The sequence below is a fragment of the Vombatus ursinus genome, unplaced genomic scaffold (assembly GCF_900497805.2).
Source record: "Vombatus ursinus unplaced genomic scaffold, bare-nosed wombat genome assembly UNPS02003292.1, whole genome shotgun sequence".
NCBI classification, from domain to species: domain Eukaryota; kingdom Metazoa; phylum Chordata; class Mammalia; order Diprotodontia; family Vombatidae; genus Vombatus; species Vombatus ursinus.
This window is the reverse complement of record NW_020943070.1, coordinates 1,060,513-1,087,389: the sequence shown is the minus strand read 5'-3', so window position 1 is coordinate 1,087,389 and position 26,877 is coordinate 1,060,513. Positions and strand designations below refer to the sequence as shown.

General features: G+C 51.8%; 1 protein-coding gene across 2 annotated transcripts in view; it reads left to right on the top strand.

Annotated features, from left to right (window-relative positions):
• XPNPEP3 (X-prolyl aminopeptidase 3) overlaps positions 1-26,877 on the top strand; it is a 33,392-nt gene that overhangs the window by 2,064 nt on the left and 4,451 nt on the right. For both annotated transcript variants that reach the window (XM_027873441.1, XM_027873451.1), the window contains exons 2-9: positions 414-530; positions 10,452-10,859; positions 12,158-12,360; positions 14,615-14,677; positions 15,881-15,994; positions 18,153-18,238; positions 19,040-19,220; positions 21,664-21,784. In XM_027873441.1, coding sequence (XP_027729242.1) covers positions 414-530; positions 10,452-10,859; positions 12,158-12,360; positions 14,615-14,677; positions 15,881-15,994; positions 18,153-18,238; positions 19,040-19,220; positions 21,664-21,784 — 1,293 coding nt within the window. The remainder of the gene's footprint in view (positions 1-413; positions 531-10,451; positions 10,860-12,157; positions 12,361-14,614; positions 14,678-15,880; positions 15,995-18,152; positions 18,239-19,039; positions 19,221-21,663; positions 21,785-26,877) is intronic.

Sequence of the window (26,877 nt, the reverse complement as noted above, 5' to 3'; positions counted from 1 at the left end):
TCCAGTGCTTCCAGTGTCTTCTGGTTATCCCCTTCCCTTGTGAAAGCATATCTGGAGTGTCTGTGGCAGAAGAATGCCGCCATCCTGGTGCTGGGCCTCTCTGGACTGGTCTAGGCTGGTTCTGAGACAGTAGACATTGTTATTGAGCTGTTTGGTTTCATGCTAAAGCAAATTAAATTCTTGGTCTAAGAGTAGGGGAGAAAGCTTACTGAACAATTTTCCCTCTGAGTAAAGTTCCCCAACTGCTTGGAGCATATATGGATAGAATGTAAGCTCAAGAGTAGGATTGCACCATTCCTTTTTTCCTATCCCAGGGCCTGGCACGTCCTTAGGCAGTCCATAAATACTCATTGGTTGACTGTAGACTCTGGAGACCTATTTATTTTCCTTCATCCTCTCTACTGTTTCCTTAGGACACACACCCTTTTTACCGAGGAGGTTCTCCCTCCAGCCCATTCCGGAGAGGAAGATTCCCAGCCGGTATCTAGGGCAGCCCAGCCCCTTTACACACCCACACCTTCTCAGACCAGGTAAGGACTGCTCTTCTGCAAAGGAATAATCTCCCCAAATGAGTATTTGGTCCAGAACACAAATAGACTAAAACCCCGTGAATTCATACTAATTAGAGGTGGGAGGTAAGTTTTTGTGGAAAGGAGAAATTACATCCGACTTTGAAAGGTATAAAATATTTCCCTTAAAGTTAGTAACAGCTTAGTAGTAACACATTGGGAGCTTGAGCCTCTGTGTGTTTCCCAGTGGAGGCCTTTCTTGCTGGGCTTGCTCTGCTGAAGCCCTTTGAGGGGTGCCTGTTTTACATAGGAGGAAACAGGGAAAGGATAGGGGAGGGGTGGAACCCAGAGCAAGTGGACAGGAAGACATCAGACAGGCTGAAAAGGGGCCCAGGTTGCTTGGTTCTCATTCCACAGCTCTCTCTCCTGTACCGCAGCATCTGACCAGTAATCATTTGCTAAATGAGCACCTGCCCTGTTCTAGGCTCTGGGCATTCAGAGTACAGGCTGAAACAGCCTGGCCCCCCGGGGAGGCTGACAGTTAGCGGCCTTGAGAGGCCTCCAGAGGCAGGAAGGAATCTTCCTCCAGGGTGGGAGGGGAGCATTCTAGGCCTGGGGACAAAGGAATGGAGGCTGGAGATGAGGAGCAAAATGTTCAGTGGAAGACAGCGTGCTATCTGATTGTAACCCCTGCAAGTTCGGTGGCCAAGTCGACATCATTTTCTTTGTGGGGCATCACATAGTTTGGTGTTGAGATGTCCATGCTGTGGCTGCAGGAACCAGGAGTCCCTGTTCTAAAGGAGCTTCCTGTCTGTTGGAGAGCGGGCTAGGCATCTTCCACATGCACAGATGGGAAAAGTTGTCAGGGCTGCCCCTGCAGTCCAGAGCTGTCCTGAGCTGAGCTGGAGGAGAAGGCTTCAGGGAGCTGGTATAGAGCGAGGGCTCCATTTTGGCTGGAGCGTGCCTGGTGTGTGCCAGGAGGCGAGACTAGGGGAAAGACCTGGCTTTTCGTTCTAGTTCCACTTCAGTACCTTGTGTGTTCTGGCCCTAAAGGGACCTTCCAATAATAATGATCTCGTTGTCTAGACGATTTTTGTTTTGGGTTTGTGGTTTAGTTTTTTGTTTACAATTAGCATCATCCATTGGCAAAGAAATATTTAGTCCATTTTTTCAAGTTCATGTTTTTGACTACAGATTTATATTTGTTGTCTCCCCCATTAGGCCTTGAGCTCCTTGAGGCCAGGGAGTGTTTTCTGCCTTTTCTTGGTATTCTCAGCACTTAGCACAGTCCCTGGCACGCTGTAGGTACTTAATAAATGCTTGTCCGTTAGTGTTGGCGCCTCTTTGTTTCTCATTTGAGTCCTTTACCATCTGTGCACAATAAGCATCTCACCTGATAGTCCCAAATTCTGATCACTAGTGGGGGCCCTTGGAAAGAGCCTGGGCTGCCACCGCTAACCGTGGCCTCCCTTCGCTGTTGCTGTGGCCGCCTCCAGCCTCTCCTCAGTCACTGCTTGTTAAACAGTCAGGCACATAGCTGCCCCCCAGCCAGGGTGGGCTTCACACTCACTCCTGAGCAGATGTGTGAGCAGGTGAATGAAGTCAGCTGCCTCTACCCTCGTGGCTCTCTCTTTGACTGTCTCCACTCAGGGAAGGGCACCAGGGTGGCTCTCACAGAGGGCTGGCCCTGGAACTCTTGCTGGGAAGTCGTCTGAGCCTCAGGAATCACAGCTCACCATGCAAGAAAGCTGGAAGGTAAAGCGAAAAGTCATTGACCCGCTATCAAGTTAACTCGTTCTCTCCCAAGATGCTTTGAAAACCATTGCTTTCTTGTGGCCAGGGACTTTCAGATGGTGAGCTGCATTTCCTGGACCCTTCACCTAATAACCAGTCGTATTGTGAAGGTGGCAAGTGGGTGTTACAAGAGTGTGTGTGTGCTTTAGAAAAAGTACGCTTGTAGAGAATCTGCTCTGCTGAGGCCATGTGCAGGGCCCTGGGCCTGTTGCTGCCCTCTGCTGGAAAGAAGGGGGTAGTGTTGTGTGGATCAATGACAGCTCCAACCTGAAAGGTAGGAGGCCAGAGCACGTTGGAGCCTGGGAAAGTCATCCAGCTAAAGACATTGCAGAGGCAGAGATGCAGGCCCACGCCTGGCCTTCCTGCTGTTGACTTGTTTTCTGCCTTACTTCAGAGAAGTACAGTTTTTGGAAACTTTGAATCCATTGGTGGAGGAGGGATTTTAAGAAAAATGGAAGTGTAGCAAGCATGTTAAGTGTCATTTCCAGGTCTAAAAATCACCATATTAGTTTGACTAAAAAAGGATAGACCCTTTTTTTTAAGGTCTCTTAAATATAGGAATTTTAAAGTTAGGTGATTCCCCTTCACCCCGCTTTCCCTACCTCACTTTTGAAGTAAACCAAAGCTCTTGGAAGGGACAGGTGAAGAGAATTGCGTTCAGAATTTTTAGAGTTTTGGGGGGCTCTCTGAAGAGCATAAATAAGAAAAAGTAAAGGCTTTTGTCACTTGAAAAAGCCTTTCAGGGGTGGGGAACCTGCAGCCCTAAAATCCCCAAAGGATTTGTTCTGTCAAGTTTGTATTGAGTCAAAGGGCCCCATTTGAGGACGTAGAGGGCCACATATGGCCACTGGTTCCCCTTCCGTGCTGGCCTTTTTCAGTTGCTAGAAGGGAAAAATGAAGTCCTCATCAGGCTGTAAAGCCATAGGCAGCTAGGGGGCGCAGTGGAGTCAGGAGGAGCTGTTGGCTAGGCTCAGATGCTTGCGAACTTTTAAAATCTGAGCAAATGCTTTTACCTCAATTTCTTCATCTATAAAATAGGGAGAGCTCCCACAATACGGACTCTTAGTGGGGGAACTGTGCTGCTTTCCTCCATTCCTGACATCGAATGGCCAGCTTCAAGCCTGAGCAGGCAAAAATGTTCTGTTCTCTCTCTAAAGAGAAGTGGAAATCCTTTTTCTACCAGATTTTTCCCAGACAGATTTCCCTTAAGTTTTAGCTGAAAAGTCTTACCTGAAGTTTAAGTCTTTAAGTCTTAGCTGAAAAGAGGAATTTTTATTTTTATCAAAACAGTATCCTTTTTTAAAAAATTAATTTATTTTTAGTTTTCAGCATTCATGTCTGTAAGATTTTGAGTTCCAAATTTTCTTTCCCTCCCCCCCACACCAAGACAGTGTGCAATCTGATATAGGCTCTACATATACATTCATATTAAACATTTTCACATTAGTCATATTGTAAAGAACTAGAACCAATGGGAGGAACCACAAGAAAGAAGAAACAGAAAAGAGAGAGAGAGAGTGAGAGAGCAAATAGTCTCCTTCTATCTACATTGAGACTCTATAGTTCTTTTTCTGGATGTGGATAGCATTTTCCATTGTGAGTTCAAGACAGTATTCTTGAAAATGTAATGGTAATACCAAGAAAAAGACACTGGATCAAATGTGGTCTGATTTTTAAAAATGTTCCACATTTCATTATTACATTTTCAAATAGTTCGTGTTTTTCTTGGTAAGAGAAACCTTGATAGTTTTTTTTTTGCTCCTCTCCCCCTGGTAGTTTTGTGATAAATTAAGCACAGTGTGACGACTTCCATAAGCAGATACAGCGAAAGTTTGAATGTGCAGAATGATTAGAGGAAACATTTTTTCAATCACCCAGTATTGAAGAGCGTACCTTTAAAAGTCTTGCACCGTCTCCTTGGTCCAGAGCATGCTTGATAAAACTCTCGGCCCACCTTGCCTCAGGACACACTCACAGGAAGCCGTTGTCCAGAGGGGCCCATACCTTTGGCCTGTTTCCAAACTTTTGGAGAGTCTCTCCTCAGATGAGATCGGGAGAAATGATTTCTTTGCTCTGCTGAGTGTGACTTTGGGAGTCCTGGAGGAGCCCCTGGCTGGCTTGTAAGCTGTCCACCCTCTGCTGGGGAGGCTTCCCAAATATAACCCTTGGATTGGTTAAACAAGCGTAGTCGTAGTCTTCCTCACCTGGTCACCCCTACTTGCTTCCCAGACTTTTGGTTCTTTACACTTTAGAACCCATTTATGATTTGATAAGGTGGGAGAATGCCTGCTCGGTTGCAGTCTTATCAGCTGGAATGCATCCAAGAACAGCGTTGGGACTTTCAGTCCACTGTCCAGATGTAAAAATGGCCCAATTTGCTGCTAAGGTTAAAGTTTCTTGTCTCAGCCTTTTTTTTCCCTTTTTCCTTAAATGAAAAGAACCAGGGTCCTTTGCCTTATATGATTTTGTGATTACTTGGACTTTAATTTTTTTTTTTTAAATGGGAAGTGTGCAGCTAATAATTAGTGCCTTTGGGCCATAGCTGCCAGCCTCAGCATAGGCCTCCGCTAGAGTGCTGTGCTATACTCGAGGGCTTTAGTTGATCTCCGCTCTGCCACTAATCAGCTTTGGGAGTCTGGGTGGGTCGCCTCCATGAAACCTCAGTTTCCTCTTCTGTAAAATAAAGGGTTGGAGTGGATGATCCTTCAGGCTCCTTCCAGCTCTGATGTTGGGTGGTCTTTTCCAGACGTATATATGTGCTTAAAGGAAATGGAAGGATATCAAAACTGTCTCTGTAAGCCTCCCTCGAATTGGGTTCTCCACTTCTGACGCCTTGCCCCTGTGCCTGGACGTCCCTGCTTCCTCTCTGCTGCATCTTGGCTCCCGTGGCTTCCTCCGAGTCCAGCTAAAATCTCACCTTTTGTCAGACGCTTTTCTTGGTTCCCCCCTCAATGTCAGTGCCTCTCCTTAAGACTTCCTTCCATTGATCCTGTCCGTATCTTGTGGTTTGCATGTTGTCTCCTGTTAGATTTTAAGGTCCCGGAAGGCGGGGACTGGTTTCTTCCTTTCTCCCCCCAGCACTTAGCGCAGTGGCTGAACATATTAAGTGACTGATCAGTGTGTTCCAGCTTATGCGGTCAGTTCTGTTGTTAATGACAATCGGAGGTAAAGAACATGGATAAATGAAATTCACAGCTAGCCCAGAAACCTCCGTGCAGCCGCATTCTCCAGGGTGACTCTTCTGTTACGAGTGCCTGGCTCTCTCCAGGTCACAGAAGAGAAAAGGTCAATGAAATGACCCAAAGGCAAATAGAGATGAGAAGGAAAAGGAGAAAAACCAAGTGTCTGGACAAGCCACCAAGTACAGAACCACCGTCTGGATTAAGAACAGTCTGGAGCCCCGCATTCTGCGGTGCAAAGTCCTCTGTGTCTCTGCAGTGGCAAAGTCCATCCTTTGGAGCCAGACATAATGATTGGGAGGGAGGATGGGGAGAAAAGTTCCATTCTTCAGCTCCAGAGCAAGAGAGATGTCTGGAGCCTGAGCTCTCTAGGTGAATTCTTAATGATGTCCATCCCAAGGGAGAAGAAAGACCTTTGATCCCTCCGAACCCGTGCTCTTCAACCTGGCCTGGCCTTCGAGGCTCTTTCTCCAGTTGCCTCAACCTCAGTTTTCCTGTATTCCACCAGTCTCCTGTGATGTGTGCATGCGGGTGTGTGTTCTTTGCCTGCTGGGGGCTTGTTTGCTGCCGTCTGTATGGGAACATGTCTCCATCTTGCCTCTGTCTCAGGAGACGTTTACTGGGGAAGGGGCATTTTTTCCTTTTTTTGAGCAACCATCGTGAACTTCTGATACTGCGAAGTACTAGGAGAAATTACAATAAAGCAGTTGAAACGATTCTGAGCATCACGGATTGTAGAGACCACGGAGGCCCCTGCCTCCTTTTGCAGATGACGAAACTGAGCCGTAGATAGGTTGACTTGCCTAGAATCACCCGGTAAGGTTGGAAAGAGGATTTGAACCCGCTGTTTACACCATGCTGCCTCAAGGCACGCAGGACAAATCTGAAGTGTACTGTTCAGGGTCAAGTATTGTCGTTGTCATTTCTCAATGAGCACAGAAAGGTCTGGGAGGTGACTGTAGTCCCCAGGGTCATATGGCTCAGGACGGCCTCTTGTCTTCCTGACCTCCAGGCCAGTTCACTGTCTATTTCACTGTCTTGCTGATAGGTGCCGCGATAGTGCATAGAGCACTAGTCCTGCTGTGTGACCCTGGGCAAGTCACTTCACCCCGTCTGCCTCGGTTTTCTCATCTGTGAATTTGGAGTAACCCTGCCTCTTGGGGATGTCGTGAGGATCAGAGGGGATGATCTGTGAAGTTTTTGCTGGCTGCTGTTATTACTGCCTCCCTAGTGGCCACCTTCTGGTGAGCACGCTGCTTATCCACGTCAGACCAGGCCTTGGACAGTACGGTCCACTGGCCCCAGGCTGAGCTAGCACAGGACGCAAATCTCAGGTGCCATCAGTCAGGTGCCTTCTCTGTAGGGAGAAAGCAGTGCTGCCCGCTGAAGATCCCGTTGTCTCAGTCATTCCCCCGCAGCCAGAGGATTGTGCTGGCCGACAGAGCTGGCCATGGATGTGAAGGAGGGACCCAGGAGGGGCACGGGCATCTGTGGCCGTTGGATGCCCGCTACAGCAAAGGGACGGTGAAGCCCAGGATAGGGAAGTGACGACCCTGTGAGGGAAGGGCATGAAAGGAGAGATGACCGTGGAGTCGATTCGTCTGACCTTTCACAGTGCCCGTGACGGGCCAGGCCCCCTGCCAGGGGCGCGCAGAGGAGATGGAGACAGGCGTGTGTGCAGGCTTTAGTGACTGCGTCAGCAGATGTTTATGTAGGAAGACATTGTGCTGAAGTGTGTAGAGGGCAGAACAGCATGTGTGCAATGGAGAAATCTCCAGAAAATCCCAGTAAGAAACTGGAGGAAGAAAAGATGACTTTAGCTGGGGGAGGGGCTGTTGGAATTGGCTTTAAAGGGTAGGTCAGCACTGAGCCAGCCCTATGGCAGCAGGCGAGTGCCAGGGGCTTAAGAGTGCCCTCTTGTCCATTTCCCACCTTGGTCTGAGAGAGGTTAGGTGGCACAAGCAGGAAGCGGCGGGGGTAGGATGTGAACCCTGGGCCAACGATGGAAGCCAGGTGCTTCGCCGGGTGCTGCAGGGGTGTTTGTTGGCAGGGCTGATGGAACTGGATGGCCTGAGAGGCCTTGGCAGCCCCATGAGCGTAAGAAGGGAGACAGGTGGGAAAATCAGAGATGACACGAGAGTCGTCATGGGGATTGGCATCGGTGCTGAAGGAGAGGGGTAATCAGAAGGGAAGTCCAGTCAGCCTTGGGACCTGACCCTCTTAGGGACAATCCGCGTGAAGTCAGAGGGCTTACGTTCAGATTCCACCTGTGACGTGACGGGCCAGCCTCCCTGGGCCTGTCGCGTCTCCTGAAAATGACGAGGTCCATGGTTTCTGATGCCCCTCCCCACTCTAGGCCTGGGCTCCTTGGATGCTAAGTCATTGCCCCCTCCGGTTCTAGGGGCTGCTGTGTGATCCTCTGGGGCCCACGTTATACAAGGGGAGGTGTGGACATGTGAATGTCTCAGCAGAAACCCACATCACTTCTGGGCACGTCACCTGAAGTCTCAGGACCTCGGCTTCCTCATCTCTAAAACGACGGGGTTGAACTCATTCGTTGACGGCTCAGGCTCCAGTCATCAGCCAGAGGTGTGAGATAGTAGAGGGAGAGGAGGAGGAAAAAGAACCAGGATAGTGCAGGAGCCCAGGCAGGAAGAGAGCATAATAACAATAATAATTCTGATAACGGGCACTCAGTGCTCTGCAGAGATTAGCTCACAGGAGCCTCCCAGCCCTGGGCGATACAAGTGAAAAAAAAGAGGGAACTGATTTCTGGATTAAGGCCTTGGGAGGAGGTTGGGTTGGAGGCTTAGTGGAGCAGTGGTTAGAGCACAGGGCATGGGGCCTGGAGGGCCTGAGGTCCTCTCCTAGCCCCTTCCAAGCTTTGGCCCCTAGTAGCTGCTCTGTGCCTGGTTCGTGATAGAATAGAAGTGTTAGGCTCAGTGGCCTCTGAGACCCCTTGCAGAGAGAGAACAGAGATTGATTGAGTAGTCTTAAAGAAAACTAGGGACGTCTTTTCCTTTGTGGCTGAAGGAGAGGATGGAGGGAGAGGTCAGAGAATGAGCCCTTGGTGCGGTCAGTGAAGTCAGAGGCTTGGTCAGTTCTCTCTAGGAAATACCCAGGAGATAGAGGAGATGGGGATGGGAGGTGAGTGAGAATAAATAGTGAATGAGAGCAGACGTTCCTAGAGCGCTTGACAGACTTGGTTTTGTTTGCTCGTCACCACGGCCTGTAAGGGAAGGCAGGGAGCTGCGAAGTCGGGCCCACTGCCCCCACCTTCGCTCTGGCTCTTAGCTTCAGGGTCAGCTGGCTCGAGCCTGGCTGCTGGACCCTTTGATGGTAACACTGGTTCAAAGGTTTTAGCCAGTTAGTTTGGTTTGACCACGCTCTGCAGCCTCCAGCCCTCCAGAAACCTGTGTCCTCAGTCCTTAGTTCCTCATCAGATGGCTTTCCCCGGGATTTTTGATCCTCAAGGAATTTGTACGTACCTCCCTCGTCCTAGCCTGAAGCCGAGGGCCTGGGTGTCTGTGGCCTTGCCTTGTCTCCTTAGAGGTTTCCCCGCTGCTGCGGCAGGCACCTGGTGAAGCTTTCTTGACCCTTCGTTTCTGGCCTGGTCGTTTGGCCAGAAGCACATTGGATCTTGAGATTCCCGTGGCGAATCCTGCCCGTGCTGGTGAAGCTGTCTTCTCCAGCCGTTTGCCCCGACTGCCACCTACGGCTCCTCTTGTCTACCCCATCACAGTCGCCTCCTGAGTTTCATCTGTCTTTCTCCTCCGGTAGGAATCCTTGGCAGCTTGGAATCCTTAGCAGCGTGGTCCTCCACCAAATTCTTGCTCCAGTTCATGAGCAGAGAGCAAATAGAGAGGGTGCTGCCTGGTGCCAGTAAACCATGGGCTTTTACTGGGCCCTTTTCCCTAGGTCCCCCTTCCCCAGAGAATGGGTTGCTAAGATCCAGGTAACGCCATTTTTAAAGAAGATTCCTGAAGACAATTCCCACGTGGATAAGGGCAGTAAGGAGGCTTCCAGGATGGACTTTAGGGACCACTTTGGGCAGTAGCGAGATGGTTAGGTAGGTAATATCACCAGCTGATAGAGGCCCTGACGGCTAAACTGAAGAATCTGGATTTTATTCAGTAGTGAGAAGCGAGCCAGTGGAGGCCCTTCCACAGGGAGGTAACGCCCGGGGGGGTTCAGGGGGAATCGGTCATGCCCTTCTTCCCCCTTCAACAAGCAGTTCCATTCATTGAAAATTTTTAAGAAAGCCTTCCCAGATGCCCCCCCATAGTCCCCTTCTTTAGTTGGCATTTTCTCAGGAGGTGTGCTGTAGCTGCTTGATGATAATTTGTGCTGCGATCTGAAACCTTCAAGGTAAGGAAGGTGGAGTGAGTGAGCTGGGGCAGGCAGCTTCAGGAGCATCCCCCGGGATCCAGGCCACATCGAGCTGTGCTTCAGGTAGCCCCTTGTTGTCTCTGCTGGGCTATGAGCTACCAAACTTGTGCACGGAACGTAAGCCTCTCCCCAACCAGACAATTTGGGAATTTGGAAGGACATTTTTGACTTTCAGTAGAGCCAGGCGTTTTGGAATGGTCAGACTAGAGGTGATGTTGGGAGCCTGCCTGGTATCAAGGCCTGTGGGGACCAGTGCCCTTGCCCTCTCTCTCCCCCTCTCTCTCTCTCTCTCTCTCTCTCTCTCTCTCTCTCTCTCTCCCCCTCTCTCTCCCTCCCTCCCTTTCTCTCCCTCTCTCTCTCTCCCCCTCCCTCTCTCTCTCTCCCTCTCTCTCTCCTTCCCTCCCTCCCTCTTTCTCTCTCTCTCCATTCTAGGCTCTCCCCCAGCTTGTCAGGCGGTAGCAGCCTCTCAGAGCGGACGGACGAGGGAGTGGGAGGCATCCCTGTCCACGGCCTCCTCGGGCGGCCTCCTCTGTGACGTGGCTCTCCATCAACGCAGAATCTTGTTGTTTGTCATCCTTAGGCGAGGTGACGCCAGGACTGTCCCAGGTGGAGTACGCTCTGCGCAGACACAAGCTGATGGCCTTGATCCAGAGCGAAGCCCGCGGCCAGGGTGGGACAGACCACACAGCAGTCTTGCTCTCCAACCCCACATTCTACATGAGCAATGATATCCCCTACACCTTCCACCAAGACAATAACTTCCTGTACCTCTGTGGATTCCAGGAGCCCGACAGCATCCTGGTCCTCCAGAGCCTCCCCGGCAAGGAGCTCCCTGCCCACAGAGCTGTGCTCTTTGTCCCTCGGAGGGATCCCAGCCGGGAGCTCTGGGACGGGCCACGCTCGGGGGCTGACGGAGCCGTGGCTCTCACTGGTGTGGATGAAGCTTTCCCTCTGGAGGAGTTCAAGCATCTGCTTCCCAAACTGAAAGGTACCAAGAGGACGCGGTAGCCGGCCCCAGGGCACCTGGTGCTAGTGCCCCTTTTGCCACTTGGTCCTCATTTCCCTTTGGGATCTGAGTCACCAGATCCCTTAGAGATCCCACTAGATCCCTAACCACCTAAAGTCGAGCTTCTGGCAGGTTTTCTCTGCCCCACAGGACCAAGACTGTGCTGGTGACCTGGTGGATGGCACCTGTAAAGACAGAAAGGGACAGGATCTCCCCCTTTTTTTTTCCCCCTTGAGAGCCCAGAAGTGATTGATCGATCTTCTGGCAGAGCTATTAAGAAAATTGAAAGGTGGATGAAATAGAACTTATTTGATGTTCACTGCCTGAGGGCTCTCAAGGCTGTATTAATTGGGCAGTGATTTTGTACCCTGAGCCATGGTGGAAGAAGCCAGAGAGGGCCAGGCTTATTTCTCTTTGGGTGCAAAGTTGAGCATACGTGCAGTCTCGTCCCTTCCACCTCTCTCTGCGATTGGGGCTCTCCGTTGGGTGGGTGTGCGTTAGAAGACACGCTTAGCTCGCGTGCCCCCAAGTGGTCCAAACGGGAGCTTGTCAGGCGAGGGCAGCTGCCATACGTCCTGCACTGGAATGGGAGAAAGGGTTGTCTGCTCATATGGGCAAAAACCCGGTCACAGTTCCTCAGAAAAACCATTTGAAAAACTGGCCCTGTCACTGTGTCTTGTCCCAGGAGCCTAGCTCTCAACCCAGAAGGGCCTTCGGGGTCACCCAGCCGCTGAATACCAACGGCACATTGTGACCCGAGGCCCTCCCGACTTGGGAGCCAGCATTCTCTTCTTCAGCCTCAGCACCTCCCTCTCCCAATCCTTCGAGATTGGCCTAGAAGGGAAGGGTGACGTGGGAGTTGGCGTCCCCCTGCTAGACTGCCACAGCAGTTCTGGAGAAGAATTTCTCCCAGAATAATTAATAAGAAAGCTTCCCCGCCCCCCGCACAGAAAGACCCCTTGGGAGGGCATGGCATCTCTCAGACTCAAGGGTCCCATTTGCTCAGTTGACTTCTCATCCTCACCGGCACCCCAGCCTCAGCACTACCACCAGCTTAGCTGTGTGGATGACATGAGGTTGGACAGATCACCAGCAAGGAGGGATCCCTAGTTCTAGAGCACATGACCCGACTGTCACCTCTACAAAGACCCGTGACGGAGAGCGTGCCCCACCACGGCCCAGTCCCAGGGGAGTTTTGTGTCATTCAGCCCTTTGCGATTCTGCTATCTTTCTGTGACTCTTCTCTCTGCCTCTGGTTTTCTTTGGTTTTCTGTTGGAAGCGGAGACAAGTACAGTTTGGTATGACTGGACCAAGCCCTCCCATGCCCAGCTACACTCTGACTACATGAAGCCTGTGACAGAGGCCAAAGCCGGCAGCAGAAACAGGGTGCGAGCTGTCCGGCACCTGGTGCAGCGCCTTCGGCTCGTCAAATCCCCTGCCGAGATAGCGCTCCTGCAGGGCGCTGGGCGGCTGACGTCCCAGGTATGGACCGGGCCCAGACTTCTGAGACGGTGTCTCCTATGCCCGGGAGCTGGGGATCGGGAGGCCTTTTGGGGGGGTTGGACAAGCCTGGGGGCCCCAGATCTCTTGATGATCAGCTGAAATCTGCCTCCTCTGGGTTCCTTTGTGGGTTTGCTCACTAGAGCCCCTGAGCAGTTGTCCCTTCCTCCACACGCCGCCTGTCTCTGTATCCGAAGACAATACTAGAGTCAAAGAATTGCTGGCGGGGGTGGGGGACGATGACCCAGAGTTGTGGAGCTGAAACCCTTCTCATAGCATGAATCCTAGCCCCATCATCCCTTGTCCAAGAAAGGGCAGAGCTCCTAGGATTGAGAGATGGGAGGAGAGAACTTGGAACTCAGCTAGTCCTGCCCCCTCCCCCCATTTTACAAATGAGGAAACTGAGGCCTAGAGAAGGAAGCTTCTAAGGTTAGTAAACAGCAGAGCTAGGGAAGGAATCCATTCCATATGATGCACACAGGAAGGCCTCTACCAAATGCTTGTGGACTGACTGACCCAGGAGAAGAAATCCAGATGTATTTAAAAATAGTATTGGAGACGCATCTAGCCCCTAGCCAGGTGCCAAGGGCAGGGCTGTGATGATCTGGGCAGAGGGCAGCAGGGATGCTGAAGTTGTGTCTGTCCCTTCATTGTGAAGTGTCATTAATGGGAGAAAATGCCATAGTTCCTAGATAGGACATCTTGTCTCTGAGCCACCGTTCATGCCAAGCATCTTGTAGAGACCATATTGAAAACAAACGAGGCAAAGGGCATTCTGCTGCGAGGCCTCGAGAGGCTCACCTTTCCCCTGCCCCCTCCTGAGGGCCAGCCTTACTTGGACGCATCAGCCGGAGCTTCGGAGCTCTTGCCATCTATCTCCCTGTGCTGTCTGGCTTGTGTTGACACAGACCCGCTCTCCCGGGAGAGGCGTCCCCCCACTGGCTCCCTCCATTGACTTCACTCTCCAGCGTCTGTCTGGCAGTTGTAATGGGTTATACCATCTCTCTCTCTGCATCTGTCACTGTGACAAGGAATGACTGTAAAGAGACAAAGTGAGACCACAGGCCAGGCCCCCAGACTGACCCTTTGCACTGTGGACACAGACCGCCGTGGTGTATGTCTGTTGTGAAGTCTTGGGAGGAGTACATGACCTCCCAAGAAGCGGGGGTGCCATTCTGGAAGCCGCAGGAATGACCGTCTGCCCTCGCGGCACGGGGTTAGGAGAGAGGCCTGTGCGGCCTCACGTGGCCTCTTCCACTGAGGAGTGTGCGCACTACTGGAAAGTTGGCCGTCCTTTCACTGTGATATTTGCCTCGCCTTTGCAGGGCTTTTGCCATTCACCCATCAGTACTGCTCTGCACAGAAGGTTTTGGTGGTTCCCTTCTGTTTACCTGGAGGATCCCGTGTGACCTCTGGGGAACGACGGTAGCGTCCGAGGCCTTCCCCAGGCTGAGCCCTGCCTTGTGTCTGACCTGATTTCCTTGTACATCCCCTGGGTTCCAGCCCCACAGGGCGGCCTGTTCCCCCCCTCCCATATCTGCATTCTCAGAAGGCACGCCTCCCCTGCCGGCCCTCCTCTTCAAGGTCCCCTTCAGACTGTGCAGCCGCTCGCTCGTCCTGGAGCAGGCGCCCTCCTGGAGGTCTGTCTGGTTCTCTCCTTTGTCATCATCTCCCCCAGCTGGTGCTGCAGTGACCAGGGTGTGGGTCCTGTGCACTCCTTGAGGCCCAAGACAGTGCCTACCTGGGTGTCCCCATTACCCAGTCTGTTGCTTGGAACATGGTGGCTACTCCTGAAATGTTTGTTCAGTTGCATTGTGGATGGGTGTGAATTCATTAGCTCACTTGGTCCCCACAGTAACCCTCTGAAAGGAGATAGGGCCATCAGTACAACTAAGATCTTTTAAAAGATGAGCCAAGTGATGCTGTTCCCCCTTTCCAGATCAGGAAGTAGATTCATTTTAGCTCACTCAGCAGTTAATCAGTAAAAGGAAGACCAGAGCCAGGTTTTCTGACCCAGGCCCAGTGCTTGTGGCATTCCCAGTGCAGGTGTGCTAGGCACCTTTGGAAAGAACGTTCTGCCTTCTCAACTCCGGCTCAGTGCCCATGGTGGATTCGCTGTGTCCCATCTGGGCCCCGGGAGAACGGAAGGACTGGTTCTTGGTGTTGCAGCTGTGTAGCACAGGAAGTGACGTATTGGATAAAAGAAAACTGTATTTCTCCCTTTTTCCTTTGGCAGGCTTTTATAGAGACCATGTTTGCTAGCAAAGCCCCAGTGGATGAAGCATTTCTTTATGCAAAGGTGGGTGTTTCACTGAGAGAAGGGATTACTGAAAGGTAAGCTTCAGGAGTTTGCAGATAACCTTGAGCTGGTGGGCAGTGGGCGAGCGAGCTTCATGGAGTCTTAGAGCTTAGAATAGGGGATATCAGGACTGGGAGGGTCTGAGAACATGGAATGTCAGGACTGGGAGGGGCCTGAGAACAGGGATTCTCCTCCTTTTTGCAATTAAGGAAATAACACCTATACACTTAGGAAGTTATATACATCCTAAGAACCGGAAAATACAGTGGAGTTGACCCAAGTGGCCGGTTGTGTATTTGGAAAAGAAGAAAACATTGTTCTGACGAATGCCAAATTACAGCTTATCGGACCAGCCTTGGGGCACAGCCCAGCTAAGCAACAGCACTTTGTTCCCCTGGCCCTGGCTTCCCAGGGACTGCTTTAATGAAATTCGTGCCTTTGATGACTTGCCCAGCATCAGCTTTTACTCCCCCGAAAAGAGTAGGCTGGTGGCCATTTGAAAGACTGAAAAGGTCACGAGGCGTGTGTGCGTCAGCGGTCCACATTGCCCCATTGTTTAAGAAGTAAGCCCGTGGAGGCCTGGGGAACCTGAATAGAGGTCCATCCTCTCTCCCCTGAGGTCGCTAATTGCCCTCATTACACCCTTGATAGAGCTGGGGGCACTTCTGCCCTTCCCAGGATGAGGACCATAGAAGAGAAGGAGTAGAGGATTTAGGGGAAGGGAGCCAGGGTGATTATAGGGCCATTGAAAGAGGCCGAGTTCTGGGGTGTGGACAAGAGAACACCGGGAGGGGAGCTGCTAATGGCCTCTTAAGGAAGCATGCAAAAGTTAAGCAAACCAGTGCTCGGTGGGGATGACTGGCCGTTCTGGCCATTCGATGAGGCCCCAACAAAAATGGCCTGAAACTGGAGCGTGAGCGGTTTGGGGTGGAGGGAGTACCCCCTTCTTCCCTCCCCCCTTGATCCTGTTGCTTCAGCCCCTCTAGGTCAAGTCCTGGCCCACCCCAGACCCACAGCCCCAGTGCCAGGTACCACGACGCCTCCCATGGAGGCTTGGCTTGAGGGAGGTCTGAGAGTTCTCCTGTCTGATATTCTGGTAGTAAATGGTGGAATAAAGTCCAGCCTTCGTGCTCCAGAAGGGAGCTAAGTAGGGACAGAAGAACCAAAGTCCCTTCTTCATTCTAGTCTCTGTGACTTTTGCAGTTTGAATTTGAGTGTCGGTCTCGGGGTGCAGACATCTTGGCCTACCCGCCTGTGATCGCCGGGGGTAACCGGTCTAATACTTTGCACTATGTAAAGAACAACCAGATTATTAAGGTAAGTGGGAGGTCCCCTTCTGGACCCACCTATCCCACCAAGGAGCTGCTGCTGCTGTTTGGCCTGTGTTCTTACAAGGCCCGTGACGTCGGGGAGGCGAAGCCATGACATGTGAGTGAGTTGGCTTGAAGTGAGGCAGGGCCGTGCAGGGTCACCAGCCTCACTGTCTCCTCCAGAGCCGGCTGGGTCCAGTGGCCAGGTGTGGATCAGGACGGTGGCAGGTGGCCCAGGATGCAGTGGGGCACCTTGGCCTTTCCCAGGTCTCAGTGTGACTGAGGCAGCGCGATGAGGTGGTTAAGGTCCAATAGGTGCCACCAAGGAGCACTCGTGCACTCGATGGCCCGCTAGCCTGAAGCCCACTGCCCCCCAAACTCCTCCCATGTTGGCTCCAGGTGTGTAGAGACCTAGACCCCCAGAGTACTTTGCTCCCAGCGCCCTGGGAGCGAGGGGGGAGCTGCAGTTTGAGCGCTGCTCCCACTTAGTGGGTGAGGGAACACCTGAAGAAACAGGTGCAGACAGGTCATGTCACCCAGCTCATGAGGCTCTGAGCTAGGCCTCTAGATTCAGTGTCCTGGATGCCCAGATCGGACTGGGCCCGAATGATCCCTCGGCTACCTTCTGGCATGTGCTGATCCGCCCGTTTTTGTCACCACGTTAGTTGACCATCGCCCCGTTGGCAGACTCGGCACTCAGCACTCACACCCGGCAGGCAGTAGGAGGCCGGGCATTTCAGTGGCCGCTGATGGGCAAAGGTCACCTCCCGTCTCATCCTGGGGAGCCCCACTTGAGCTCCACCTTCTTTCCACTGTTGAAGAACTGAGACGATGTTCTCAGGAAGCTTTGTTTTATTCTTTAGAGTAACTGAAACACCAGGGGCTTTGTAGAAGGTGGGAGAGCTGGCCAGCATTCACAGCTGCCGCATAGCTCCCGTGGTGGGGGTGCCGCGAGTCCAGCACGGAGGGTGTCTGGCTGGTCTTTCATCAGCTCTACCCCAAGATAGCAGAGGACATGAGCGCATGGTATAGGTCGCAGGCAAGAGCAGGTTGTGGACTAGTGAGGCCCCAGAGCTGAGGAGGCTCCCCGGCCGTCTCCTCTGGTCCTGCCCAGAAAGAGGCCCTGCTCCAACAAATGGCCATCCATCCTCCCTAGGCCTCTCCGGGCAGCCCCTTCCAGGGTGGCTTTCCTGACCTCAAGTCTGACCATACCTCTTTGAGCCTTTCCTGCTGCATCTCTGCCCCTCTGGAGCGTAGCCGTTGGGTTCCCTCCCCGAATCTTTGCTTGTCCATAGCTCTTTCCCACTCAGGCCGCCCTCCTCTGAGGCTTTCCATGTCCTCCCTCTTATGGTCCTCAGCACTGGCCACCGGGCAGAGGACAGAAGGGGCTCTGGCTTCCCCCGCCTGGAAGCCATTGGGCTCCTCATGCCCTCTGGGGCATTCATTTTCTTTGGCTCCCACATGATGCCGCTGGCCTATGGAGCTGGCAGTTGGCTGAAATCCTTTGATCTTTTCCTGACTCCTTCTGATGGCCGGCCCCTCGTCTAGCTCTGGAGCTGAAGGGATAAGGGACGGGGAGGAGTTGGGAGAGGGCTGCAGGTCCAGGAAGAGGCCTGTTGCAGGTGAGAAGCCTTCCAGACAGCAGTGTGGGTTTGCTCTCCTATAATTTCGCACTGCTTAGATCTGAGTTATGGGTGTTTTCTCAGGGGGTGATGGTGTCATCACAGTTGGCATCAAATGACCCCATCACTAAAAGACTCATCTTCAAGTCTGGAGCTGCAGGGTTGGGCCCGTGGGAGCCCAAATTCAAATTCTGCCACCTCTCCCCAACAGCTTAAGTTGGAGTAAGGAAACCAGAGATGCAAAGTAAAGTGTGGGTAGGAAAGGGAAAGACAACCTCTGTGTGTGTGACAGGACTGGACAGTGGGCGAGAGGGTCCAGAGAAGGGCTGGAAACGTGCTCATTTAGGCAGAATAGAAGTAGCAGAAAACTCAGCAGAATGTGTCTGTTCTTGGTCAGGCCCAGGAAAGATTCTCCTTCCTTTAAATCGGACCCATTGAAAGAAAAAAGAAAGCACAGACTGAGAGAACAAAGTGCTGTCCTAGGTCAGCCTGGAAACACACCTCACCCCGCCTCTCCGTCTGATTTTCCCTCCTCCCCTGCAGGATGGGGAGATGGTGCTGCTGGATGGCGGCTGCGAATCTGCTGGCTACGCAAGCGATATTACCCGCACCTGGCCAGTCAATGGAAGGTAGGCCCTGGGACCAACATGGCGCCAGTGGGGATGGAGCTCAAGCATCATCAAGTAGGCGGACCAGACAAAGTAGGAGACCTAAGCTGGTGGGGGATCGCGCCCACCCCTCGCCCAGTAGTTTTGGCGGCAGGGCCAGGCCCCATTCATAGCTCTCTGGAACTTGGATTCCCAGCTCATTTTGGGAGTCTCACTCCCACTCTAAGGAGCCAGTACGGAAACTGGAAGTCTCAGGGGCATTGAACACAGAGGGACGTCCCCAGTGTTGTCATCACCCTAGAAGTTGGTTCCCAGCTCCTGGTGATGGCAAGGCTCTCCCTTTCAAGGCACTGAAAGCAGAATAGTGGTATGACGTTTATTCATAGGATCACTCAGCAAGCATTCATTAAGCACCTACTGTGTGCCAGGTGCTGCTGGGTATGGGAGATACAGAAACATGAATGAAGGACTTCTGCTCTTAAGGAGCTCATGCTGTATGAGAACCTGGATTTGGGTCAGGGAAGGACCTTAGAGTCATCGAGTTTGACTTCCTACTTTTACACATGAGGCAGTTGAGGTCCAGAGAGATTATGGGATTTGCCTGTGGTCACATAGGTAACATGGTTTGGGACCTTGCTGAGAGGCCCAGTTTTCTGGCCCCAAATCTAGAACCCTTTCCTCAGATTCCACAACACCAGTCATCACTGGTGTTCCGGCCATCCTCGCCCCTCTTCAAGCTTGAAAGCTAATTCTTTCCACTGACCCACATTTTCCCCTGTTCCATTTTGGTGGTGGCAAAGTGGCCCTTTCTCTTCTCTGCAGGTTCTCTGCGGCCCAGGCAGACCTCTATGAAGCTGTGCTGGACATCCAGAAGGCATGCCTGGCCCTCTGCCGCCCTGGGAAGAGCCTGGAGAACATTTACAACCACATGCTGGCTCTTATCGGGCAGAAGCTGCAGGAGCTCGGGGTGGTGACCGGCCTCCGAGCCCACAGTATCACCAAGGTACACGTGCCCTTGCTTCCCTTGGCCCCGCCTGCGTCAGCCTGCATCGGCCCCATTGGAGCCCAGGGTGCTGTCACTGTCACAGACCTGTAGAAGTGTACGAAGGGACTGAGGGGGGGACGCTGATTGTTTGTGTGGACGATGGTGCTTGGACACTGCCTCTTAAGGGAAGAGGGGGGACGGGCTGAGTGAGCCCAGCCCAGTGGTCAGGCCAGCAGTGTTGCCTCCAGAACCATACCCTGATCATAGTGTCCTAGCCAGGCTCCTTTTGGGTGAGGATGATCTAAGAGAGCACAGAGAGAGACAGTACCTGGTTCTGCCAGCAGGGGACAGCCCAGTCTGCCATGAACCCTTCATCCCTTACCAAGATGGTGGTTTATGGGCACCAAGCAGAGGGCCAGGGGCAGGTTGGTCAGATTTCTTTGCGGTGAAACCGGTTGGGGGACCTTATTGCTTAGACTAGTTAATATTCTGCCAGAGAGAGAGAGAGAGACAAAGTGAGAGAGCTCATGAGTGAGTATGTGCATTTATTAAGCACCTATTATGTGCTACTACCCGGTGTGTGGAGGGCCAGCCGATTAGTGTTATCCTTTTCTTTGGAAGATTTTTGTCAAGATCTCAAGCAAATAGAATTTAATGTAAATGAAAAGACTCTACTTTGAGAATGTCACAGGTTACATCAAGCAGCTGTTAGAGATGGATCTCCCTGTGCCATGAAGGTGTTGAGTTTCCCTGAGCCATTTTTATCTGAAGACAAAAGGCCCACATTCTTCCCAGTTCAGGCAACTTCTTTGACAGTGCAACAGTCTGTCTAATCTGCTAGCAAATGCTTAACACGAGAGCCAACGGGAGTGGTTTTAATAATAATAACAACCCCCCTCCTCAGACTGAAGTTTGGGCAGGTGTGAAACAACTCTCATTTCCTGGTAGTCACCAGGAAAGGGTCTGAATTCATGACAATCTTTGTGCAGCAGGAAAGGCCCAGAGCTAAAACATCCCTCCTGGGTATTTGTACTTTACTGTTTTTTTCCTGTCATCCTGGAATATACCTGGCCTTTGGGGGGTTTTGTTTTGCTTGTTTTTTTGTTTTGTTTTGTTTTTTTAAATTTTTATTTTGAGTTCCAAATTTTCTCCTTCCCTATCCCCCATGAAAAGACAAGCAATATGATCCCCATTGTACATGTGAAATCATGCAAAACATATTTCCGCATTAGCCATGTTGGAAAAAAAAAAAAAGGCAAGGAAAAATCACTTAATTAGTTAAAAGATGCCCCAATCTGCACTCAGACCTCATCAGTTCTGTCTCTGGAGGTGGGGAGCATTCTTCATCATGGATCTTTTGGAATTACCTTGTATCACTACTGATCCAAATATCAAAGTGATTCACAGCTGATCATCATATGATTGCGGTTACTGTGTACAATGATCTCCTGGTTCTGCTCACTTCACCTTGTATCAGCTCATAAAAATCATCCCAATGTTTTCTGAAAGCATCCTGCTCGTCATTGCTTCCAGCACAATAGTATTTCATCACAATTGTACACCACAACCCGGACAGCCATTCCCCAATTGACGGGCATCCCTATGATTTCCAATTCTTTGCCACCACAAAAAGAGCTGCTGTAAATATTTTTGTACAAATGGGTCCTTTCCCTTTTTCTTTGATCCCTTTGGGAAACAGACCCAGTAGTGGCATTGCTGTGCTGAAGGGTATGCACGGTTTTATAGCCCTTTGGGCAGAGTTCCGAATTATACTCTGTAATGTTTGGATCAGTTCACAACTCCACCAACAGTGCATTAGTGTGTCAGTTTTCCCACATCCCCTCCAACATTTATCATTTTCCTTTTCTCTCCTATTAGCCAATCTGATAGGGGTGATGTGGTACCTCAGAGTTGTTTTAATTTGCATTTCTCTGATCAGTGGTGATTTCGAGCATTCTTTTCATGTTGATAGCTGTTGATGGCCTTGATTTCTTCCTCCAAAAACTGCCTTTTCACATTCTTTGGTTGTTTATCAATTGGGAAATGGCTCACTTTACTTTGCTTTTTACTGTAATTCCTAAGGAAGGCTTTTTTTTTTTTTAAATAAATCCTATAGTATCTTCATTGAATGAAAGTCTGTTTTGCCATCTCAGAGTTGAGTGTTCCTCAGGTGTGGGGTTAAGCTGGGGGAGTGACGAAGACAAAACAGGCTCTGGGAATGGACAGAAAGCTGTCTGTGGCGACCCAGGCTCTCCCTTCCCAGGGAGCCGTGAGTGGGGAGGTGTGCACTGAGTTGCGTCTGGTGGGAGCCTCAGGCTCTAGCTGGGGCGCTGTTTGCTCATCCAGCAAGGTTAGAGTCAGCTCCCAGACGGGGAGCCGTGGTGTGAATCCCAGGTCTGAGCCTCGGGCCCCTTCACTGGTATCGTTTTTGTGGTGATAACCCAGGCCTTTGCTTTTCTAGGCAGCTCGGAAATACTGCCCCCATCATGTCGGCCATTACCTCGGCATGGATGTCCACGACACTCCGGACATGTCCCGCTCGCTGCCCCTCCAGCCCGGCATGGTGGTCACCATCGAGCCAGGTAAGAGCCCCTGCTGAGTCCCCGCTCTGTGTCAGTAAGCTTTGACCTTGAGCAGATGCGGCAGAGAAGGTGCTCAGACAGCATCTTCTCAGCATAGGAGAAGCAGCATCCTCTCCAAAGTACTTATCCATTTGTTTGTGTTAGTCCAGTTCTGGAAACCCGGCCCCTCCCCCATACTCCTAGATGTCACTCTAGAATTCATGTGTTTGTGTGTTTGTTGAGGCTGGACCAGGAACTTCGTAGGTTCAGGGAGCGCCTGGCGAGGGCCCTCCTCTCCCAGTGCAGGTTGGCACCGTCTCTGCCGCTCAAGGTCTCTTTATTCCATACAGCCGTGGGGTGCTCGTACATAGAAAGAGAGCACACAAACGTGGCAGGGAGGGGACGTGGAGTGTCCAAGAACATCTGCTCCCGAGCCTCTCCCTCTGGGGCTTTGAGCAGCTCATGTCACTTGAAGGCCTCTGTTTCCTCATCTCTGAGACTCAGGGGTTGGAATAGCCCCCTGCAGTCTCTCCTCATCACAGTCTCCGTGACATGATCCTCTTCGCCACACGCCCACTTTCTCAGCTGTCACCTCTGGTCTCAGAGAGGACCAACCAGGTCTGAGTGTTGGTGGCAGTTAGGGCTACGCTTGTCTATTGTGAGGAGGGCACTGGTAGGGGGCGAGCAGACCCCAGGCCTGCTGACTACACCCCTTAAGAAATCATTAAATAAGGGGGCACCATGGTGGCCCAGAGAATAAAGACCTTTGGCCTCAGGGGCTTCTGGCCAGTCCCATCCAGCTGCCCCCTCTGTCCCCTCCGTGGGCCGATGTCCTCCCACCCCGTGATTGCAGCTCTCGCAGAGGAGCAGCCATTGAAGACCCTGCCCTGCTTCTGAGCCAGGCTAGCTCTCCCCCAGGCCTAAGGGAAGGGGCTCGAGACTCTGGTTAGCAGCTGTTGTCTCCGGTACAGCCCAGGAAGGATTCCTACCAAGATCCAGAACTGGCAGTCATTGGTCCGTGTTGTCTGAGACACATCCTTGATGCCCTCCAAGGAGAAGAGGTGCCTGCAGAGATACCCCCTGGGGGAGCAGCTGGGGCTCATCCCCCGGGCATCTTTGTTCTCTGCACTGCGTAATGTCCAGTAAATGGGAATCTCCCCAGTGGGAGCCTGGGCCCCAGATATGTGGGGCTAGTGACAGATGTGTCACGCCTCCCTCATGAGGCTCCTTTATCGTGGACCTCAGTTCCTGGAGTGTCCCCTTCAGGTGTGGCAACCTGTCAATGGTCCCAGAGCCAGACCCTGCATCCCTTAGGCCCGTCACCACCCCTGGTAAGGCATGGGTCCTTGCTCAGGGGCGTCTTGGCTCCTCACAAGGAGAGGGCATCCAGGTGAGGCTTCAGCACCTGCTTTCGTGCACAGGGAGAGCAGCCAATGCTTCAGGTTTCTGCACATTTTTCTAAATCGCAGTGGAGGGAGGCAGGAACCTGTGGCATTTCATGGGGCATGGGCAGACTCCAGGAGTGGACCTGGGCAGTTTATCAGGCTAGTCGATTCTCCTGGGTGGATTTTCATCCTTATGGCTGCCCTTCCTTTGCTTTCTCTTCCTCAGTCTGATTTCTGCTGGATGATTTCAGGAGCAGATCAGCTTGTCCCCCTCTCCTTCGGAGAATGAACACAGCCAGACTAGTTAGTAGGCATGCAAGCCGGTGTCTGAGAAGCCCCCCTTTGTCCTTGCCTGGCCCACTCTGCGGCACTAGTTTGGCTAGACTGTGATAGTAATGAAGTCATCACCTGGCCCAGCATCCCGTTGGCCACTTGCCACCCTGCAGGCCGGCCTGCACTGTCAGGCCACTCCAAGTCAGCATTGTTCATCTTGGAAGTGACTGACCCTTTCCAAGTCATTACGTGGGCACTGGCTGTTCCTCCACCCTCCCTGATGTTGGGCTGGGGGCAGCACAGAATTGTCAAAGCAAAAATGGCTCCAGACTGAGCTGTGAATGCCGTGAGGTGGTCTGAGCCATTTCAGAAAACTCCAGGGACACCCTTCTGTTTGGGGAGATTCCCATGCATCCACTCAAATATAGTACCGCAGATATTATGGGATCATTCTCATCTCCCTTGGGGTTGTGGGCAGGGACTTTTGGGTTCCTCTGGCCAAGGAGGCTAGACCTGAACATCTTAAGAGTTTCCTGCTACCCGGGGACCCTAATCCCACCAGGACTGGCCCGTTAACCTCCAGAATTGGAAGGTCCATTTCCTAACAGATCAGTCAGTCAGTCAGTAAACATTGATTAAGAGCCTACCTTGTGCCAGGCACTCTAGATGTGAATCCTTATCTGGATTTCAGACAGATGGAGATGCTAGCTGAAATGGAGCTTAGATTCCTTCCTCCCCTTCTTCGCCTGACTTCTTACCCACCATTCCCTCTTTCAGCTAGTTAACTAACTCAGTTAAAAACAGTAAAGAGGTCCTCTACTCAGCTGAGAGACTAGGGGTGCTGATGTTGTATTTTGCCACAGCCAGGTTGGAGACTTACAGACTGACTTTCAGTATTTTCCCAGGTCTAGTTTCTTTTCAGGCCTTTCAGTCTTCTGATCCTGGATAAAGTTGGGTTCTGTGATAGACTGGGTCATACTCTTGAAGGGTTCGAGTCTGGCCTGTAGCCAGCCAGGTGGAAGGGAGAGCACATGGAGGGACAGAAGCAGGAAGGGACTCCAAGTATCCCAGCCTCCCTTTTGTGAGGCAGGACAGGGCCCCTTCGCCAGTCTCTGCACTCGTCCTGTTTGCCCACCGGAGCTGTACTTGGAGTCACGTCCTCCGCTCCTCACTGACACTTTCCCTCTGTTGTTTGGTGGTGTCCTGATTCATCAGCATGTCTTCCAGGTGAATAATAACTCCTACCACCACCTTGGTGTAGTTCTGCTACATAGAAGTGTTCATTGACATCTGCACGCACATATGTACTTACAGGCTTCTGGAGACCAATACATAGATAGGCCCATTCAGCAATATCCCAGAAAACTTCTTAAAGGTTTGTTTACTTCAGGAAAGATCCCTGAGAAGTTGTGTAAGCCAAGTTGTCATTGAATTAACCTTCCTGGGCTGACTCGTGCCTTTCCCCTCTGGCTCTGCGAGCTGTCGTGTGCCCCTCTCTTCGAGGGCCACAAGCTGAAATGCCGGCACTCGGACTCGTCTGCCACCTTTCCATCGGCTCAATCAGGCCCCCGCTTATGCCTCTCAGAGGAGGACGCTGTGGATTTCATGGGTAGCTCCTCCCGCACCTGAAAGTCCTGGAGATGTCAGTGGCCACGTTGGCCTTTGCAGCCAACTTCTGCCTCGGTTAAAAACGCGCATCTTCGATCTTGATCTGAGAGTTCTATTTACCGTAGGTTTTCCTCCACACTTGACCCGCACCCACACAGTAGGCCGCTGCAGCATTAGGCTCTGCTGAGCCCCAAAGAACCCAGGCCCAGTCATGCCGGCCCACTAGGCTCCTTCCTCTGAAGAGAGGCCGCCTTCTAAATGAGGTGCTGAGTGGATTCCCTGGGAGCTTTGCCTTCCTAGCTTACCAGAGAAGCCAGTCTGTTTCCAGGAACGATAGCTCCCCCATTCCTTCAACCCACCATCAGAACTCTCGATCAAGCGCTGCATCCCTGCGAAAAGGATGGGATTTCTCAGCTCTCTGTTCTGGTCTCTGAGAAGCAAAGGGACTTGAGCGCCGTGGCCGGCACTCCTGGGCAGGGCTGCTTTTCCTGGAGCCAGACTGTTGGGCACTTTGCAGGTGCTGTATCATTCGGGCCTCTCAACAGCTCTCGGAGGTAAATACTATGGTTAGCCCCCTTTGAGGAAACTAAGGCAGACAGAAGTGAAGTGACTTATCCACGATCACATAGCTAGTAAGGGTCTGAGACTGGGCTTGAACTCGGGTCTTCCTCATGCCAGGCCTAGTGCTTTATCTCCTGTGCTGCCCGGCTGAAGAAAGGGGCCTGGTCTGGCCAGACCAGACTGCATCACTCTTATACTCTTTTGTTAACATAATATGATTGTCTTTCTCGACTTCTTCTTTTACTATTCAGCAATGAGTATCTATCAAGTCTCCTTATATTGTGGTTTTTGTTGATTAGTCATTTTCAGTCATGTCTAACTCTTTGTGGTCCCATTGGGGGTTTTCTTAGCAAAGATACGGGAATGGTTTGCCATTTCCTTCTCCAGCTCATTTTACAGATGAGGAAACTGAGGCAAACAGGGTGAACTGACTTGCCCAGGGTCATAAAGCTAGTATCGGAGGTCAAATTGAAGTCAAGTCTTCCTAACTCCAGGCAAGTCACTCTATCCACTGCACCACCCAGCTGCCTTTTGTTGTTCGAGACTCAGAGAATTATTTATAGAACCCTATCAGTCTGATATTAAACTGAAAGCCTCACTGAAGTCTTCCATTTTATGTAAATTTCAGAAAACGCTATTACAGAGCCATAGGATCAGATAGCGAGAAATTGGGGTTGTCCTCCTCCTTCCATCCCGGCACTTAGGAAACACCATGGCTGCCCCCCCCCTTTCAGAGGCCCCCGAGCTGTTGGGCATGTCCTCCTGTCCTCAGATGCAGCACCTCCTCAGGCACCCTGTGGGACTGCCCAGCTTTCTTTTGCCTCTTGACATTTCCCTGTGCTTTCTCATATGCCTCGGAGAAAGGTGTGATTGTCTAATGGGTCACCTGATGTGGCTGATGCCGTGATGTTGGGAGTGAAATCTGGGGTGCTGCCGAGGCTGCGGGTACTGTCTCTAGCTCACAGAGCAGCGACCTCCACCTCCAGCTGCTCCTGTCGTAGATTCCAAATGTGTCAGTTATGAAATCACAGAGACCGGAGCTGGAATGGATCCGAGCCCAGTGGATCCAGCCTTGTGCTGGCCTCTTGGCCTTGGACCACTATGGTCCTGTCTTGTTTGTGGCGTTTCAGAAGCCAAGCTCCTCCCACAATGCCTGGCCTGGCCTTCATTGTGCCCCATGTCATGGATCCCAGGGGCTTCCAGGGAGGTGTGCTGGTGAATTTTCGTTTGCTTCATGTTTGCCTGATTATCCCACTGGGGATCTCCCCTTAAGGCCACGGAAAGGAA